A 17,712-nucleotide genomic window follows, 5' to 3' on the forward strand; every position below is an offset into this window, starting at 1 on the left:
GAAGCTGGGATCTACTTGTCATACTGTATTTCAGACATGATACATTTGTCTTTCTTGGTAAACCATCTGCTAAACAACAATAATCAGCCACTGACAAAGTCGCCCCATAACTCAGGCCTGTGCTTGTGTCTTTAGGTCCTTGGGCAAAGTGCTCCTTGACGATGCCCTCTCCTCAATTTTCTTTGGAGATTTCATGTCTGGTGGATTCTAGGCCAGTTTTTAGAGCATAAGACAAATCCATCCCTCTATGCCTTTTTCTGCAGGTAGTTGGGGGGTCTTCCGCCAGTGATCAGTGTAGCTATCTGGTCAACATATGTGGAGTCATCTGCTGACAGTTGTTTATGAAGATCTGCACTCTTGGGGCGGTCTGGTAGACTGCCAGCACGTTGGAATTTAACACTCGGATCTTTGTGTGGTCAGATATTGTTGAGAGGCCAGAAAGTTACTATTTCTTTTTCAGAGCTCGCTTCAATGTCATCAGTCACCTATGTGATGGCTTCAGTACAGCTCTGGTTGGTTATGTGAAACATATTCACAACAACAGTAATCTAAAGGCCCTGAACAGAGAAGGTAAATTATTCTAATTCAAGTCCAATTACAGACAGTTCAATTCATTTGACCTCCTCCAGTGATGTTCTGTCAGTCTCATTGGCTTTTCTTCAAGGCCTTTATCTGTTCTTTTTCCATTCAAAGGGTTAGAACTAGACCTGGTCTGACTGTCATGGATCACTTGTTATTGCACCAGTTTTCCAGGTTTGAACTCTGTGGTATTGAGACATCTTCCACTGTGCATCGCTACAAAAAACGCCAAAAGCCTTTGTCTTATACAATCAATTTGACTAAGAGTGAGTGTTGGTCTAGTTGATGTTCAGCGGTAAACTCGATTCTTGGTATGTACAACTTTTCTTCACACGACTGTTTTCTGTGATGCAAGATTCAAGCTTCAGTAGATTGACTGAAGAAATGTATTAAAATTGCAAGAATTCATAGATGTATAGATGTAACAGAGAATAAATGGAGCACAACATGGAAAAACAGCAGTATGGAAGTTGAAACAAAGACTTAAACGAGTCATACCAACTCTACAAAAAAGGTTCATTACTGCCTGGGACCAGGCTTGAGTTCATTAATAAAAGATGGTCATCCTTACCTTTTCCGTCACTGTGAAGTCTTTTAATAAAATTACCATAACAGATGCTCAGTAGAACTAAATGATGATTTATTTAAAAAGTGGCTATATCAAAGTCAACAATAAAAACATGTCCACCATTATCCATCTTCTGTCTCAGCTCTGAGATGCCCTCAGTATAATCTCCAAATCAGGACGATGTTGGTACTGTGGCTCAGGTGAATCTGTCCAACTAGATTGTGGGAGTCTGTTTATGCTGTTGGAAGGAAAGGTGATGAGGGCTGTGTCACTGAAGACATCTATCAGAGAGGAAGGACACTGCAGTTGTCTCTCCTCACAAAAATCCACAGCCTCACTGATGTACCTGTAGTCCTGCTTGAACTCCCTCTCAATCGTCCTGTTGGTGCAACAGACAGTGAACATCACTTCATCTCTCTTCTGTTTCCTCAAACATAATCTCATTTGTGCCTGTCTCGTACAAACCTCTCCCTCATGCCGCTGAAGGCGTTTCCAATGATCATCACTTGAGACAAACTCTGTGCTCTCCAGTTCCTCCACAGGAGATTGTTGTACAGGGCTTTTCCACAGTGCATCATGTAAAAAAGAGTGGGCTTAGTCACTGGGCGTTTCCCCTCCTGTGCAATACAGTTAGACAGATTATTATTTTCTTTTTTTTAGTTTTTATTATTAAGTTTTTATTCAATAATCTTTCAGGCAGCCAATAGGCAGCAGAAATCAAATTACATCTAATGAAATTGCTTGACATTTTGTTTAATCTACTCCTTTGAACATCTCTCTGATGTATATAAGTACATCTTTGCAACATATAAGTTTGAATTGACAAAACATAATGCTAGCTGACAGATTCTGAAGCTTGTTTACAAAATGGCAGCAAATTGGGAAAGTAGCAGTCGTTTATCAAAAGGCACTACCGTTATCCATATTGTACATTGGACAAGTGTCTCACTTAAATAAGAACAAAAAAAACATGAACCAACCTCATTTTCTGTGAGTACAGTCAGACCTAACTCTCTCAAAACGTCCCTCTCTCCATGGGAGAAAGCAGGATCATAAACAGAGCAGTCATGCAGAGGAATCTACAAGGATATAAACACACATAAATAATCTGGATATCCTAAGTGTGTGTTATGTTAAAGAGCCAATCCTCTGACCTGTCCAGTTTCCAGGAGCAGCAGCAACATGGCAAGCTGGTAACGGGCTGAGACACATGTCGAAAAAGAACCAAGGCCATAACAAACACAGTCCAGCTGTTGATAAACCTCCCCCAGCTGGTTCACAGTATCATTGTTCTCTGGAGGTCTTAATAGAGATGTTGATGCTGCCACCAGCAGTTGCTCTGGAGAGAAGTATTTTTTTAAAAATCACCCACCTACAAACTGAATTATTCATGAACAAAGCCAAATATCTGATGACAGTTTCAGCTGGCCAACATTCTCACCTTTCCACTCTTTCCAAAACTCCTCACATCTCAGATCAGACCTTTGGGGGCAGAAAATGAACAGTCATAATGTGAGATTTACTTAGATTTGTGGACAAGCCTGTGGGGAAAGTGTGTTTTCACCGGGGTCTACATAATATTCAAAGTGTTACTGCTGAGCCTAAATCCTTACATTGTCTTTTTGATCCGTTTGACAAGTTGCCCGACATCCAGATTCTCCTGGTCACATTTTGAGTCCGAAGACACTGGATGATTTTTACATTTCTTTGACGCACCTTTTCGCCGCCGGGCTACCTGCCATCCCTCTCCGGTACCCGACATTTCTGCTAACTAACTGGTGTTTTGTTCACATACATTTGTCATAAAAACAAGTATTTCATTACCACATCATTTGAGGTGTTGGATAGTCCGTAACACGTGGGATTATTTTGAGTGCAACACATAGGTCTTCTTCCGGTGTGATGACAATTTTTGCATATCATTAAATGTTTTCTTGGTGGATTTTGTTAAAAGTAATTTCTGGTCAACACATCTGCAAACACTTGTGGTTTAAGGTAAAACATTAGTGTTTTTTTTCAATGGCGTTAATCAATTATATTATTCCTTCTTTATTCTTATAACATGTCATATTAGAAAAGACGAGTAAAAATTTATTATTATCTAAAATAATGATTATCGTGATATTGTAACATACAAAATCCCTCTGATATCCTTTAATTTATAGGAAAGCGAAAATTGAAGGGGGGGTACAATATTTGATGCAACACCACTAAACCGGAAGTATTTGTACGTTTGTGCGTTACACGAAAGCCTTCTTCGTTAGCTGGTTTACCTCTTATTAGCACATGAGAAAATATGAGTAATTGATCTGTAAAGTGGACAAAAAACCCAATTTTCGGTAAGATAGTTCAAATAAATATTTTATTATTTCCTCGCACGCAGTATTCTTCATGTGCGTTCAGTAATTGATATGATATTGCCTTACAATTGTTAGCTTTTGCTAGTAAATATTAGCATAACCTGTGTTTTTTTTCCGAAGCGGCTCAGTGTGTGAGCGTCGGTGTTACTTTACTTTATGATTACATATTCCAGTAGAAGTGTGTTTTCTTTTTCTCTGAGTTTATTTCTATCTAACGTTTGCTAAATATTTTCTGTGTTTCACCTCAAACTGCAACTACAGACAAAATCATTATTGCTCCAGAGAGATGGGTATATTCAATCATTTAGAGTAATCAAACTTCTTTAAATGTCCTGTTATTTAGATTTTTTTTTTCAGAGATGTCTATGTCCCACCTTTATGGGCGAAGAGAGGAGGAGGAGGACGGTGTGGAAATTGAGAGCTTTGAGATTACAGACTGGGATCTGGCCAATGAGTTCAACCCGGAACGCCGCAGATTTAGGCAGACCAAGGAGCAGGCCACCTATGGTATCTGGGCTGACAGGGATTCAGACGAAGACGAGAGGCCAAGCTTTGGTGGCAAGAGGTAAACCTTGGATTTGTTGTTGTCTCACTATTCACTTTAAACACTAGCAACAGTTTGTGTAAAACACTTGTGTTGTTCATGCCAGATCTAAAGACTACACTGTCCCTGTGAGCTTTGTGAGCGCTGGTCTCCGTAAGACTGCGGCTGAGGAGAAACAGCAGCAAAAGGAAGGAGTCTCTGATGACTCTGATGAGGATGATGATGCTCCAGCACCTCCCCCTTCTCGCGGGTCTGCACCAAAAAAACTTCAGATGGTAAAATTGTGTGTGTGTGTGTGTGCATATATTTCCTATTGCTGAGTTTATAAAGTTTAAGAGTAATCGTCACAATGACATGATGTGTGAAAAATGCATTGTTTTTATAGGGTACTTTCCGTGGACATCAGTCGCAGAGGTTTGCAGGTGGCATACAGTCTGGACAAGGTATTGGTAACTGGGAGAAGCACACTAGGGGAATTGGACAGAAACTTCTGCAGAAAATGGGATACCAGCCAGGAAAAGGCCTGGGAAAGAATGCTCAAGGTAGGTACAACTGATGAGGATAGGTTATTGACATGGTATGTGATTTAGTTTTTATTTTAGGGGGAACATGGTGGAGTTAAGGGACTTTGTCATGGCACTCTCTTATTGCTGCAGGTATTGTAAACCCTATTGAGGCAAAGGTGCGCAAGGGAAAAGGAGCAGTTGGTGCTTATGGCAATGAGCGAACCCAACAGAGTCTTCAGGACTTTCCTGTGGTTGACTCTGAGGAGGAGGAGGAAAAGGTAACGTGTCGATTAAAAATGGTCTTTGCCTTGATTTTTATACCTGAAATTATAATGTAGAGGTATTGTAAGGTTATTTTCAATGTCTGGTGTAGGAGTTTCAGAAGGAACTAGGACAATGGCGTAAGGATCCCGCAGGATCTGTGGGAAAGAGGAAACCCAAGTACTCCTACAAAACTGCAGATGAGCTGAAGGCTAAAGGCAAAATAGTTGGTCGGAGCACGGCAGCATCTGCAGGGGAGCTGGCGCAAGTCAAGGTTTGTTTAAGTCTTGTATCACTGATTCTTTGACCCAGGTTAATTAGAATTACAATGAAGGCACAATGGTGTGGTCTCAATGTTTTAATACATTTCAGGAACACATTAATTGAGCTGAACTTGAAGAACAAAACTAAGAAGATGAGAAACTTAAATCATAATAAGCACAGTGTTGCCTGCTATTTAAGCTTTTTAATCTAATTCACCTGATATCTTTCACTGTCTAGGTTATAGATATGACTGGAAGAGAGCAAAAGGTTTACTACAGTTACAGTCAGATATCCAACAAACACAGCGTTCCTGATGAAGCTCCACCCAGCTTGTCCGCTCGGGATCAGAAGGGATCTGGCTTTGCTCTCCCTGAGCTTGAGCACAACCTGCAGCTGCTGATAGACCTCACAGAACAGGACATATTACAGGTGAGAAGAAACCAAGCATTCCTTCCACAAATATATGGCGACAACACACACTTAAGAATACTTCAGTAGCGCAGAAGCCTGAGGCTTGTTTTGGAGTTTCGACGTGATTTCTTAAGACTTTTCTCTTCTTTTATCGGATCTTCTGCAGTCTGCCAGACGTTTGCAGCATGAAAAAGATGTAGTTGTGTCTCTGAGCCACGAGTCACGAGCATTGCAGAGCAGACTGGATGTAGAGCAAGATGCCATCCAAAGAATGGAGGCTGTACTGGAGTTGGTGGAACGCTTTCCTTCTGGGGAGACGGCACCAGGGGAGGGACCCACCCTGCAGGTTCATATCATAGTGAACGCGCGCTGACTCGGCACAGTCATCAGGCTGTTTGACGTACGCAGTTTAAACCCTGTTCTCTTTAATGTGCTTTTCTTCTCTCTGTTCAGGAGTGTGCCCGGATCTTCAAGACCTTACAAAACGATTACTATGAGGAATACAAGATGATGGGATTGGCAGACCTTGCTGTAGCTGTTGTCCATCCATTACTCAAAGAGAAACTTTGCTCATGGGACCCTCTGAAGGTATTCTTTTATGGAGGTCTTATTTTGAAGAAACCACATGCCCTTTTTGTGTTAAATCAAGAATAATCGAGCTGTCGTTCTTGTTCTTTCATTCATTAATTTCATTCATGTCATTCTTTTCTTTTTAATTTTCCAGGACTGCACTTATTGTCTGGAAGAAATCGGTCAGTGGAGATCAATCCTTGAATCCAGAGACATGCACTCCAGTGGTCCAGATTCAAACACGGATCCTTATCACAGGTCAGTTTAACGGCAAATGCATGTTAAGCTGTTCCAGTTGGTTAATATGAATGTTTCCTCTTTCTTTTATCGCTACAAGCAAAAGGAATTTTTGCTTAGAACCTAAGGTGTTTGTGAAATATGTTTTCTGTCCTTGTTGATACAGACTGTTATGGGAGGTGTGGCTCCCAGTGATGCGGTCCAGTGTGTCAGGCTGGCAGCCTCGGATAGTCGGGCCAATGGTGGACTGTGTGGAAATGTGGGCTCCTCTCCTGCCCCCGTGGATTCTGGACCATCTGCTGGAGCAGCTGATCGTACCACGACTACAGCGAGAGGCAAGACACGCACACTCAGATGAAGTGCAATACACAAGCATGTGGCAGTCTCACATGCTGTTGCACTTATTCTATACTTTCATCAGCATCAGAAGTGAGGTTATTACATGTAAACGTCTTGTAATTTTCCCCGTTAATAGGTGGATAACTGGAACCCTTTAACTGACACGGTTCCTATCCACTCCTGGATCCACCCTTGGCTGCCTCTGCTCCAATCACGTCTCGAGCCTCTTTACCCACCAATTAGGAGCAAACTATCCAACGCTTTGCAGCGGTGGCATCCCAGCGACACCTCAGCTCGCCTCATCCTTCAGCCATGGAAGAATGTCTTCACAGTAGGTGCATGGGAAGCCTTCATGGTGAAAAACATCATCCCTAAACTCGGTATGTCTTCATTGGTGAACACATGAAATATTGACATGTGAATATTATTCAAAACTTTCTCACTTTTATCATCATGTCCTCTATCAACTATTCCTAATATTTTGTCATGTTATTGCCTGTTTCCTGCCTCAGCTTTGTGTTTGGAAGAGCTGGTCATCAACCCTCACCAGCAGCAGATGGAGCCATTTCACTGGGTGATGGACTGGGAGGGCATGCTGTCCCCCTCCAGCCTAGTCTCCCTTCTGGACAAAAACTTCTTCCCAAAATGGTTGCAGGTCAGTGAACGTACTCCCAAATATGCATACTGAGACTGGACGGTTATGGAAACATAGCCCCAGCCTATCATTGTTTATCATTGAACTGATTCAATCTTTATACAATTGTTTTCATATTGATTACAGGTTCTGTGTTCATGGCTGAGCAACAGTCCTAACTATGAGGAAATCACCAAATGGTACCTCGGCTGGAAAAGCATGTTTAGTGATGTCTTGTTGGCACAGGCCCTCGTTAAAGAGAAATTCAACGAAGCTTTGGACATCATGAACCGTGCAGTTTCTTCAGGCATGGGTTGGTACCCACACATTGTAGGGATACGTTGTAAACACATGAACATCAAAGGGCTGCTCCGCTGTCAAACACGATTGAGAAAATGGAGTTCTTGAGATCTTTTTCCCTTGTTTAATTTTTTTTTTTTATTTGACCAAATCGTACTGAAACACTTGTTCTCCATCATATTCACAGGTGGATATATGCAGCCTGGAGCCAGGGAGAATATTGCATATCTCACACAGACCGAGAGACGAAAGGACTTCCAGTATGAAGCTTTGCAGGAGCGAAGGGATGCTGAGAGTGTGGCTCATAGAGGCATTAGTGCTGGCGTGCCAACTAACTTTAAAGATCTCATCCAGACCAAAGCTGAAGAGAACAACATTGTCTTTATGCCCTTAGTGGCCAAACGGCACGAGGGAAAGCAGCTGTACACATTTGGCCGTATTGTTATCTACATAGACAGAGGGGTTGTGTTTGTGCAGGGAGAGAAGACTTGGGTGCCCACATCCTTGCAGAGTCTGATAGATATGGCAAAGTGAGCACTGGCAGTCTGATACTTTGGTCTACCAAGTGTAAAAAGATTCAAATAAAGAGAAATAGTTTGTTTTTTATCTAGCTTCAGTACATGTAGGATTTGTCCCATGTCTCTTTCTAAATTTTTAAAAATGTCAAAACTGTAAATAAAATTAAAAAATGTGCGTATGTGGTTGTTCTTTCTGCTTTTTTCTATTAGAGCTTAATAAAATATGTCTAAGCACTATATTTCTACAGTTGGTAGTATATTTAGAAATCTACTTAAGGTGGAAATTAAGTAAAGCTGGACATCTCTGCTCAGACCGTTGACCTTGTGACCCGGTCACAGGTAAGTGTCAGAAAATTAATAGATGGAACCCTAACTAATGTATGTGAGGGTGGATTTCGTAGAATGTTACATTCACGTGTAAATAAATATATACAGTACAGGCCAAAAGCAAAGACACAAATGAAACATTGGCGGTAAGGTAAAGCAAGGTGGCGCTGTGACTTTCTGTCACTCTTCAGTCGAGTTTTGGCTAAGCTGGGCTTCCGTTGCAAGTCGGCTCTCTGGAGTGGAAGAACCTTAGAGCACCCTGCATTGTGTGTATATTTGTTCACGATCTATTTAACGATTACAGGAATATTTTTTTTAACCAAATACGTACGTGGGGTTTTATCGACGTGTTTGCAGGCACAAGTATGTTGATAGTTTACTAATTGTAAAGGGGAAATATGCCTCTATGTGCCGACAAGCTAACGGCTGTTAGCCAGCGAGCCTACCTGAGCAGTCAGAGGCTGTGGTGCTACTTTTAGCCAGCATGCTAACAGTACGTTATTGTAACCAGCCTTAGGGTTTTAAACGTGTTATTTTAATTAAATACAATGTTTACATCCAGATATCCATGTCGTCCGACGCACTAAAGAAGCGGAAGTCGAAGGTTCTTCGCAGTGAAGGAGGAACCGCGGAGATAAAGCGGGGTCGCGGGGAGCTGGACCAGCATGTAAGAGGAGGGCAGGGGTTGAGAAAAATAGAACACGATATGATAACAGAGTCACCTTCACCCTGACCAGAATCTCTGCTTGCCTTTTGTGTTATTGCCTGCTTCTATATTGTCTCTTATGTTGGTTGAAAAAAAAAAAAGGCATAGAAAAAGCCTCGGTCTGTAGCTGTTTCCCGTATTTTATCCAAACTCTTGGAGTAGACTACACTGAACAGGCTGGAATAGTTTGTTCTGACTTGTGGCAACCAATTTGGTTTATAACCTAATCATAGCACAGACGTGTTGTAATGCCTTAAAGTATGTTTTAGATTTATAAAACAGGCAAAATGTCTGAATTTCTATGAAGTTTATTGATGCTTGTAATCCTTTTGATCATGTAAATCATGAAAAGTCATTTTCAAAGTTGCACAACAGTGAGGTACCCAAATCTCTAGTTAGAAATCTGTCCTTCTGGCATGCTTATTTGTCTGAATAGGTCAAATGGGGTAGCTCTGTCTCTGCCCCATTCAACATATTCGAGTTAGACAGAATAACATTTAGTCTATTTTCTTTTTAATGCATGTATAGATAATTTATCAAAGGTTTTATGGTCGATAAAACCATCATCAACCGCTTGATGTATGCAGATGATACCATGTTTTGTCCGTAAAGTGCTGGCCCTCAACAGTTATTGCTTTAGGGCACTGAAACTATTGTCAGTACCACAAACTTATGACCTTAAGTTTAAAGTTGTGGAATTTGGGACAGGAGTTCACACACTCCCGTCTACTTTCACCAAATGTCTGAATTGCTGTTGGATTTGGGCCAAAGTTTAACCTATAGCTTTAGAACGAAACCAGTTATTTTACTTTTCAGTGTATGCCTCTGTTAGTTGGTATTAATGTCTTCACTACCACCCTTTTTTTATTTTATTTATTTATTTCCCACCAATTTCCACGTCCACCTGCTGCAGTTATTGAACTGTCGTTACCTATTGGCTTAAAACTCAGATGTGTCTACAACGATGCTGTAGTGTTTGTATTTGCTGCTAGAGCCAATTATTGTTGGTGTCAAACGCTGCTCAGTAAAAATAAACTGGCTGCATATTTGAAGCGCAGCTCCTTGTTAAACCATAGAAGCACTGAGGGAAAAGTTTGAGTATGTTGATTGATATTGTTAAGTGTTTAGATTGAAATCATTACGATAATTTTTGATGGGTCTGTGATCGTCAACAGGGAAGTGATTTACTGTATTTATTTAGCTGCTTTTTTGTTTATTTGTTTTTTTTTTCTTTCCAGGATGTGCGTGTCTACAATGAGGAGGTGGAGCTGGAAAGCAGGGATCCTGAAGAGGACCACTTGCAGTACAAAAAATCATGTGAGAACCTGGCTATACTCATGAGTGAGATCCAGAAGCTGAAAGCCAGTGGAGCTAAGGAGGGGGTAAGAATTATGACTCGGACATACACATAAAAGCATCTTTATCATTATAGGCGGATTCGATTTGAACTAATAATGTGGTTATGGCAAAAACTAGTGGAGCATATGGTTGTTTGAGCTTGATTTTGCACCTTCTCCATAGCAGAGATCAGCTGTTGTCACACATGAACATCAGAGATATTCAGAAGAATGTTTGGAGTATTCAGTTTTTTCCAAAGTGGCTGTTCAGGCATGTTCACCGCACAGTGGGAGATTTGCAGGGCAGTGTCAGTTTAGAGCTCAGAGGAGGTAGCACATGAAGAAAAAAAGGAATGCTGTGTTTTCTTAACACATTGGGAATGGCAGATGAGACGCCGTGATGATTGCTAATGTGTTGATGGTAATGCCACATTTATTCAAACATGTCCAGAATATCTATAAAGAAGTGGAAAACAATGCACGTGTCAGCAGAAAATAGTATGACACAGTATCTCTTTCCAGCACAATCTTACTTACAGTCAATAATCTGTCAGAGTAGCTGCTACATTTATTCATTGTCTAAACCCACTGAGCCTCGATAGGAGGGTTGCTGGAAAATCCCTGCAAGTGGTTGAGGGTGAATGCTGCAGACATTTGCATTCACATGTGCCAGCCCCCTGCATCGTACGTGTGAAAACCAAAAAAAATCTCAACATTTCTGTTACTTCTCAGTGTGCAGAGGTTGAGCAGAAACGTATGCAGAGCTGCATCCACTTCATGAATCTGAAAAGACTCAACCGTCTGGCTCACATGCAGCTGAAGAAAGGCAGAGACGAGACGCACGAGGTAACGTCCACACAACCACGACCTCTTCCTTTAAGATATTAAAAGAAGGATTTCAGTTTGCACTATTTCATTCATTTGATAAAATGCTGCTTCGCGTTCCTTCAATGCTGATCACATATATATTGTTTAACACTGAGCACTTCTTCTTCTTCTCCTTTTTACACCTAATGGCAGTAGATGCTACAGTCAGGAAGGAGAGCTTATATACCCTTGGGTTTATTTGTTAAAATTTTGAGCGTATTACTTCAGCTCCCATTTCTGCCTGTTGTCATGGAAACATACATCTGAATCGTGGCATATTGTTAAGTAGATGTTTATTTATTTTATTTTTATCCGAAGGCGAAACAGAAGGTCGACGTGTTGCATCTACAGCTTCAAAACCTCCTGTATGAAGTTATGCATCTTCAGAAGGAAATCAGCAAGTGTCTAGAGTTCAAGTAAGTCAAAAAATATTTAATGCACTAATTATTATAATTTGAAGTCCTGGTGAGACATTCAGTGACACTTTTATCGGTCACTCTACCGGAGCACATCTTTATTTAAAGTTGCTTTCTTGGAGTAATGCCTGGAGTTGTGACTTTTTAGTTCCAATGTTCATGGCTCTTATGGAGATTTTCAGAAAGATTTGTTCTCACAGCGGTAATAAATGCCTCTTTGCTCTCTCAGGTCTAAACACGAGGAAATCGACTTGGTGAGTGAGGAAGAGTTTTATCAGGAGGCCCCACAGGAGATTTCCAGACCCAACCTCACCAAAAATGATCCTCACCAGCTCACGCTGGCACGACTGGACTGGGAGCTCGAACAGAGGAAGAGGTACAAAATAGGGCTTTTGCAGCTTGTTCTGTTAGATTCATTCAGCCCTGAATTGAGGGCGTTCAAAGCAAATGTTAAACTGTTTGTGGTTGGGTACAGGTTGGCAGAGAAATACAAGGAGTCACAGGCAACAAAGGAGAAAATTCAGAAGAGCATTGAGGTGAAGAAGGAGCACCTGAGAAGCTTGCAGCCAGGACTCAATGCAATAATGCAGGTAAAAAAAAAAAGAAGAAGCTTTTTAGGAGAATGTGCTATAATTTTAGGTTTCAGCTTAGTCCATCGAAATGATTTTGAAACGTGTGATTTATATATCTTGTTTTATTGGGGGAGGGGGCTCTTTCCCTCATTCCTCAGTGAGGTGAACATTTGCCTGAAGTGTCACAAATTCATTCCTCCACCTTCTGGTTTGTTTCCCCAGGCATCTGTCCCAGTGCAGGACTACCTGTCCATGCCCTTTGAACAGATTCAGAAACAGGCAGAGATTGCCCGCCACCTGCCTCCACCCCTCTATGTCCTGTTTGTCCAAGCAAATGCATATGGCCAGGCCTGCGGTAAGCGACAGAATATACTATGTCTCAAAGAAAAAATGGGGTTTGTCAATACAAGATTTAAGTTTTGTTTATAAGTGGTTCTTTTTTTTTGTCTCCGTTTCAGACAAGAATCTGAGTGTGTCAATCAGTGGTGATGTGGATGAGGCCAGGGCACTGTCCAAACCGCCAGATGATTCCCAAGGTGCATACGATGCTTTGGATGCACATCGTCATGGAAACAGTCTGAGCACATGAAATGGAAACCTCTCGCTTTGTTGACCGCTCTTTTTGTATGTTCTGTTTTTCATCTAGATGATGAGAGTGATTCAGATGCAGAGGAGGAACAAGAGAAAACGGTGAGTCCGAGGCCTGTTTTTTATTTCTCTAGCACACACACACACACACACACACCTAGATAGGTCAATAAGTTCAGTTGTTTCTTTATATATCTGTCTCTGCACTGGACACATGAACTGTCCCCGAAGTCTTGCTATCAAACATTATGGTCTGGTGGGTTGGGGAGCGGTAGCAATCGATCGACTGCTGCATCCGGACTGCCAGTGGGGAATTCTGGGAAATATTTACCAAGAATGGTGAGGTGACTGCAACCTGAGTCCATCTGGGAAATGCACATTCAGCAGCAAACCAATACTCACTTTTATTGTCAGGATGTCAGGATGGCTTTATGTTAGAATGTGTCTGTAGCTGAGAGGTGGATGTATATTCCAATTACTGATATGGGGGGTAAAAAACCCCCCAAAAACGAGCTCATCTGAAACACTTTTCTTCTTCACTTTTTTTTTTTTTACCTTTTGTTGCTGTTATAAGTCTTTCTGTTATTTTGAATTCCCTAACTTCATTTGTACCTGCAGTGTGCTAAAATGCCCTCAAAGTAATAATTCTGTTATCATTGTGTAGAGTTAAATATCACCTCTGATTTCCCAAATGGGTTCAATTCTGAATCTAAAGTTCCAGCTTTACACATGTACAGGGAAAGCCATGTATGCAGAGTTTAATCTCTGGAATTTGTGAACTGAGGTCAGTTTGTTTTATTCCAGGTTGTTTTTTGGATCCAGTCTCTGTGTGAAATTTCTTCCATAGTTCTTCTAGTTAATTGTTCCTCTGATGTGCTTTATATGCAGCAGTGTTTTTTTTTTGTCTTTTCATCAATTGATTTGCTTTTTATTGTTTGACAGAAGAGAAGAAGGCCAACTACCGGTGGCCAGCTGGATGACAAAAGGCGAGAGATGCTGAAAAGGCATCCTCTGTCTCTTTGCTTGGATCTTAAGTGTAAAGGTAACTCATTCTGTGTGTCTTTGAAGAAGTCAACATGAATGAACTCTGTGCGTTTTCTGCAAAGAGAAACGGTTACTTTTTTTTAAGCCGCATGTACCCAAATATTTACGGTTCTTTTGCATCCCATGTAATGTGCCGATGCTTTTGCTGTGATGTGTAGTAACTCTATACAGATTGGATTATATGTGAAAGAAAATTTAACCCACTCTGCTGTGATATGACACCGCTTGACCCTCGTCTTCCCTCTGCTGGCAACAAAAGGAACGTGGTGACAGATTATGGGGGAGATCTGCATTGCAGGCGTAACTCTACCTAAAGTGGAAGTAGGGAGGGGAGGGAGAGAGGTGAGAAAAATGCTTGCAGTATCGTAGGTCTGCAGCACCTACAACATCTCGTAAGCATTTTCTCTCACCACCACTCTCCCTGACTTCTGCTTTTAATTCTAACACCCTCCCCCTTCCTAGTTCATCTTCACTGCTGTCTGCTGCAGCAAAAGCATGAAAAGTGAGCAGTGTAGGTGTGAGTGAGTGACGGTGTGTTTCTGAGTGCATCGTAACTGCAGAGGGTGGAGTGTTAAAGGTGACCATCAGCATAATAGGTGCTCCCTAGGTGCTGCTAGCTGCCGTTCAGACCACACCCTGTTACTGCCCTCTAATGCACTGCAGTGTAAAGTAAACCCGGGGGGAGGGAGGATATTGTTGGCAGGATTAGTAAAAGGAGGACAGAGAGAGTATTAAGATAGCCGTGGATTAGTTTACGAGCATGTGCTTTCCTCCTTGTCTCCACAGATGGCAGCATTCTCCATCTCTACTTCTACTACCTGATGAATCTGAACATTATGACTGTCAAGACTAAAGTCTCCACCTTCACAGAAGTCATCACTGCCATCAGTGCAGGGTGTGTTCACTAGTGCAACCATTTTATGCTGTTTGTGTCCGTTAAGAGTGTAAAAGGAATGACAATGTTGTTTTTTTGTTTTAAAAATCAGGGAGCTTCTTAAATCAGACACTCTGCTCAGTTGTCTCTACACCAGTGACCAGGGAAGAGAAACTCCCAATCCTGCTAATCGCTATCAGTTCGATAAAGTCGGGTAAGAACGACAGGTATTCAAAGCGAATAAGAAATTGAAATTGACTCAATTACAGCAGGATTAACCCAGAATTTCCCTTTAGGATTGTTTCCTTTTCTGATTATGTGGAGGAGCTGGGATATCCCTTCATGTGGGTCCAGAATCTCGGAGGACTTCAGTTTCCTAGTGAAGGCTCAGAGGTTTGTGTTGCGGTTCAGTGGTATTCCAGGAGACCGCAGTTTTTTCTGCATTCCAATTGTAAAACGTTGGTGTGTTTCCAGGGTGTCCTTGTGGGCAGTTCTCTGAGCGCCAACCACATGGAGAACACCATGAAGCTGCTGAGAGGGCGAGTCCAGTCCCGCTTGGCCCTGCAGAAACAGTTTGCCTCCATAGGTGCATAATTGAACATCTTTGCACGTTCGTTCTTCCTAATTGTACATTTTGACTGAGATTGTTCTTGTTCCTGTCCTCAGAGAACAGCATCATCCCAGTTTCCAGTGACTGTCAGCACCTCTTTCCTGCCAAGATCCTCTCCCGTTTAGCACGTTGGACCACCATCAGTCATCAGGAGTACATGGTAGATGGAAGAAGGAGAAAAGTACTCTTCAGAATTACAAATGAAGTGGCATAACTCACTGCAATATTTCTTCTCTCTTGAAGGATCTGCCGTATACACGTCATGTAACTGACGCTGGGCTGGCGAAGGAGACTGATCTGTACTTTATGGCAGTGCTTGAAAGAGGCACAGGTAAATCCAATCAGTGACAACATGTTGGATGTTATTTATTCGATTTCAATGATGTATTCCTGTGTTCCTCTCAGCTCGTCTCCAGGCTGCAGTGGTGCTGAGTCCCCGTTACCCAGAGATCCCTCCCCTGTTCTCCCTCTCTCTCAGCTGGAAGGGAGAGTGCAGCGGACGCACCGATGACAACCTCAGAGTATGACAGTTTATTTGGGGTTGTTGTCCTGTTTCTTACTACATTTCCCTTGCTTCAATTGGCCTCTTACATTTTCTAGGCTATGGAGAGTGAAATCAATGTGTTCAAAAATGAACTGCAAGGACCACGTCCAGGACACCAGCTGCTGACCAATCAGATACAGCGCCTCTGCGTCTGCATGGATGTGTATTTGGAGACAGAAGGACAGGACGACAGTGTGGAAGGACCTCGTGAGTTCCCCCGAGAGAAAATGTGCCTGCGCACTGTCAGGTATGCAGTTAAAGACAAACATTATTTTACACATGCATCTATCTATCTGCATAGATGACCTTTGACATGCCTTCTCTCTTTCAATTTAGGGGTCCGAATCGCCTGAAACCATTCAAGTACAACCATCCTCAGGGCTTCTTCAGTCACCGCTAAACCTCTATATGTCATTTTCTCCTTGTATTTTGAATTTGTAACTCTCAAGCTTACCTTTGTGACTCTTTGACACACAAAGTATCCTTTTTAAAAGTTTTGAAAATAAAAACACCTGCATATTTTCTTCACCAAGTCTGTCCGCATCTTTTTTGTTGCATGCAGGTTTTGTCTGGTGCTCTATATTTTTGCTACTTTTGCCGTCCTCTTTACCCTAATCTTTCTATGGGATGCTCTATTTATAGGTGTTGTCAGAGCTCGTTGATTATTATGCTACTGTGGTTCAGTGCAGGAACAAGCTGAGTCATTTCCACAGAGAATGATGGCTGATATTTTGCAGGCTGTGTGCAGTTAGCCTTTGACCTGCCATTTATCCTGATGGCTTCAGTACCAGCAAAGCACATTTTATTACATATTCTATACATTCTTACTTATTATCATAGAATATTGGGGGACTGTTGTCTGTCTTTGAACGACCCCCATGAAGAAGATGTCTGGTGATTTTCATTCGGTGGTGAAAACTTAAACAGTCTGGGGACGTTTGTGCTCTGGATATTTGCTTTGTTGGACGTAATCTCAAAAGGCAAAGTGACATTGCAGATATATGGAAAAGCTACATGACAAAACAGCACCAGTAACAAGTAGGAAAAATAAAACCAAATGACTTTTCATGGCTCTACAGTTTATACTCGGAGCAAGAGCAAATTTATTTTCAAGTGCTTCAAGCTATTTCAGTAAAAGTAAAATTACAAAAACACCCATATATGACGGTGGTGATGGCATCGAATTCTACATGAACTGGATGCAGCAGAAGCAAAAGTCGCTTGTAATTTAGTTGCTGATCTCATTGAAGCCAAGAACGGCAGTCATTTTCCTGCATCGCTGAGCAAAAGTACCACAACCTCTGAGCATATTGTAATTTGAGTGGTCTCTGGCGAAAGTAGATTTCTAATTTCAGCATGATTTGCAGGCTTTAGAAAATGCAGCCTGTGCTGAGGAATTTTTATGTATTTACAAGTCTTAATGAGTTCATCTGAGGTACAGTAAAAAGCAGAAGTAGGATGTGGTGTATGAAAGGGTTAAATGGACAATGCTGTCAGAGTGGGGCCATCAATGCTGGTCTATTTTTAGCATGTATCAAGCATGCAAATAACTGTGTTTTGTCTGGTGGGAGGGGCTTAGGAGAAAGGTAAGAAGGAAGCTCCACAGGAGGGGAGCTTTATTTTTAAATTTGACTTGAATGAATGTGTTTGTCTGTTTGCTGCAGCTTCGATACAAAGCCATCCCTCTGATGCAGTGAGTTTGAATTTTAAGGATCTAATGACGCAAAGAAAACACC

General features: G+C 41.7%; 3 protein-coding genes across 6 annotated transcripts; 2 read left to right on the forward strand and 1 right to left on the reverse strand.

Moving 5' to 3' along the window:
- Window positions 1-1,202: 1,202 nt before the first annotated feature.
- srrd (SRR1 domain containing) lies at window positions 1,203-3,028 on the reverse strand. 2 transcript variants are annotated; one of them, XM_072386987.1, is made up of 7 exons: window positions 2,761-3,028; window positions 2,589-2,629; window positions 2,302-2,486; window positions 2,128-2,226; window positions 1,613-1,764; window positions 1,494-1,526; window positions 1,203-1,385 (listed from the first exon to the last, which is right to left on the reverse strand). In XM_072386987.1, the coding sequence occupies exons 1-7, from the start codon at window positions 2,907-2,909 to the stop codon at window positions 1,286-1,288; spliced, it is 759 nt and encodes a 252-aa protein (XP_072243088.1). In that variant the 5' UTR covers window positions 2,910-3,028; the 3' UTR covers window positions 1,203-1,285. The 2 variants fall into 2 exon arrangements, with proteins under 2 accessions (XP_072243088.1, XP_072243087.1); XM_072386986.1 differs by having other exon boundaries at window positions 1,203-1,526.
- A 344-nt stretch (window positions 3,029-3,372) lies between these two features.
- Window positions 3,373-8,270, forward strand: tfip11 (tuftelin interacting protein 11). Its single transcript, XM_072388023.1, has 15 exons — window positions 3,373-3,486; window positions 3,865-4,072; window positions 4,158-4,326; window positions 4,437-4,593; window positions 4,708-4,835; window positions 4,931-5,092; window positions 5,320-5,511; window positions 5,660-5,839; window positions 5,947-6,081; window positions 6,218-6,321; window positions 6,467-6,635; window positions 6,776-7,019; window positions 7,152-7,294; window positions 7,421-7,586; window positions 7,761-8,270. The coding sequence occupies exons 2-15, from the start codon at window positions 3,867-3,869 to the stop codon at window positions 8,105-8,107; spliced, it is 2,502 nt and encodes an 833-aa protein (XP_072244124.1). The 5' UTR covers window positions 3,373-3,486; window positions 3,865-3,866; the 3' UTR covers window positions 8,108-8,270.
- Window positions 8,271-8,642: 372 nt separating this feature from the next.
- thoc5 (THO complex 5) lies at window positions 8,643-16,504 on the forward strand. Of its 3 annotated transcripts, none has more exons than XM_072388026.1 (20): window positions 8,643-8,684; window positions 8,981-9,085; window positions 10,363-10,506; window positions 11,194-11,307; window positions 11,647-11,744; window positions 11,974-12,120; window positions 12,220-12,334; window positions 12,539-12,671; window positions 12,775-12,852; window positions 12,963-13,006; window positions 13,847-13,946; window positions 14,735-14,843; window positions 14,935-15,036; window positions 15,119-15,215; window positions 15,297-15,408; window positions 15,489-15,592; window positions 15,676-15,763; window positions 15,838-15,953; window positions 16,033-16,223; window positions 16,313-16,504. In XM_072388026.1, exons 2-20 carry the CDS (start codon window positions 8,987-8,989, stop codon window positions 16,374-16,376), a joined length of 2,055 nt encoding a protein of 684 aa, XP_072244127.1. In that variant the 5' UTR covers window positions 8,643-8,684; window positions 8,981-8,986; the 3' UTR covers window positions 16,377-16,504. The 3 variants fall into 3 exon arrangements, with proteins under 3 accessions (XP_072244127.1, XP_072244126.1, XP_072244125.1); XM_072388025.1 differs by having other exon boundaries at window positions 8,649-8,781; XM_072388024.1 differs by having other exon boundaries at window positions 8,649-8,745.
- Window positions 16,505-17,712: the final 1,208 nt, after the last annotated feature.

The sequence above is a fragment of the Leuresthes tenuis genome, unplaced genomic scaffold, assembly GCF_036924035.1.
Source record: "Leuresthes tenuis unplaced genomic scaffold, fLeuTen1.0.hap1 SCAF_6, whole genome shotgun sequence".
Lineage (NCBI taxonomy): Eukaryota > Metazoa > Chordata > Actinopteri > Atheriniformes > Atherinopsidae > Leuresthes > Leuresthes tenuis.

Excerpts from the sequence above, each read along its gene's own strand:
- srrd (XM_072386986.1), bottom strand. The coding sequence starts at position 2,909 with ATGTCGGGTACCGGAGAGGGATGGCAGGTAGCCCGGCGGCGAAAAGGT. Across the intron at positions 2,630-2,760 it reads AAACGGATCAAAAAGACAAT|GTCTGATCTGAGATGTGAGG; the intron begins GTAAGGATTTAG and ends CTGCCCCCAAAG. Across the intron at positions 2,487-2,588 it reads GTTTTGGAAAGAGTGGAAAG|AGCAACTGCTGGTGGCAGCA; the intron begins GTGAGAATGTTG and ends ACTTCTCTCCAG.
- tfip11 (XM_072388023.1), top strand. The coding sequence starts at position 3,867 with ATGTCTATGTCCCACCTTTATGGGCGAAGAGAGGAGGAGGAGGACGGT. Across the intron at positions 4,836-4,930 it reads CTGAGGAGGAGGAGGAAAAG|GAGTTTCAGAAGGAACTAGG; the intron begins GTAACGTGTCGA and ends TGTCTGGTGTAG. Across the intron at positions 7,295-7,420 it reads TCTTCCCAAAATGGTTGCAG|GTTCTGTGTTCATGGCTGAG; the intron begins GTCAGTGAACGT and ends TATTGATTACAG.
- thoc5 (XM_072388026.1), top strand. The coding sequence starts at position 8,987 with ATGTCGTCCGACGCACTAAAGAAGCGGAAGTCGAAGGTTCTTCGCAGT. Across the intron at positions 9,086-10,362 it reads GCGGGGAGCTGGACCAGCAT|GATGTGCGTGTCTACAATGA; the intron begins GTAAGAGGAGGG and ends TTTTCTTTCCAG. Across the intron at positions 16,224-16,312 it reads ATGTGCCTGCGCACTGTCAG|GGGTCCGAATCGCCTGAAAC; the intron begins GTATGCAGTTAA and ends CTTTCAATTTAG.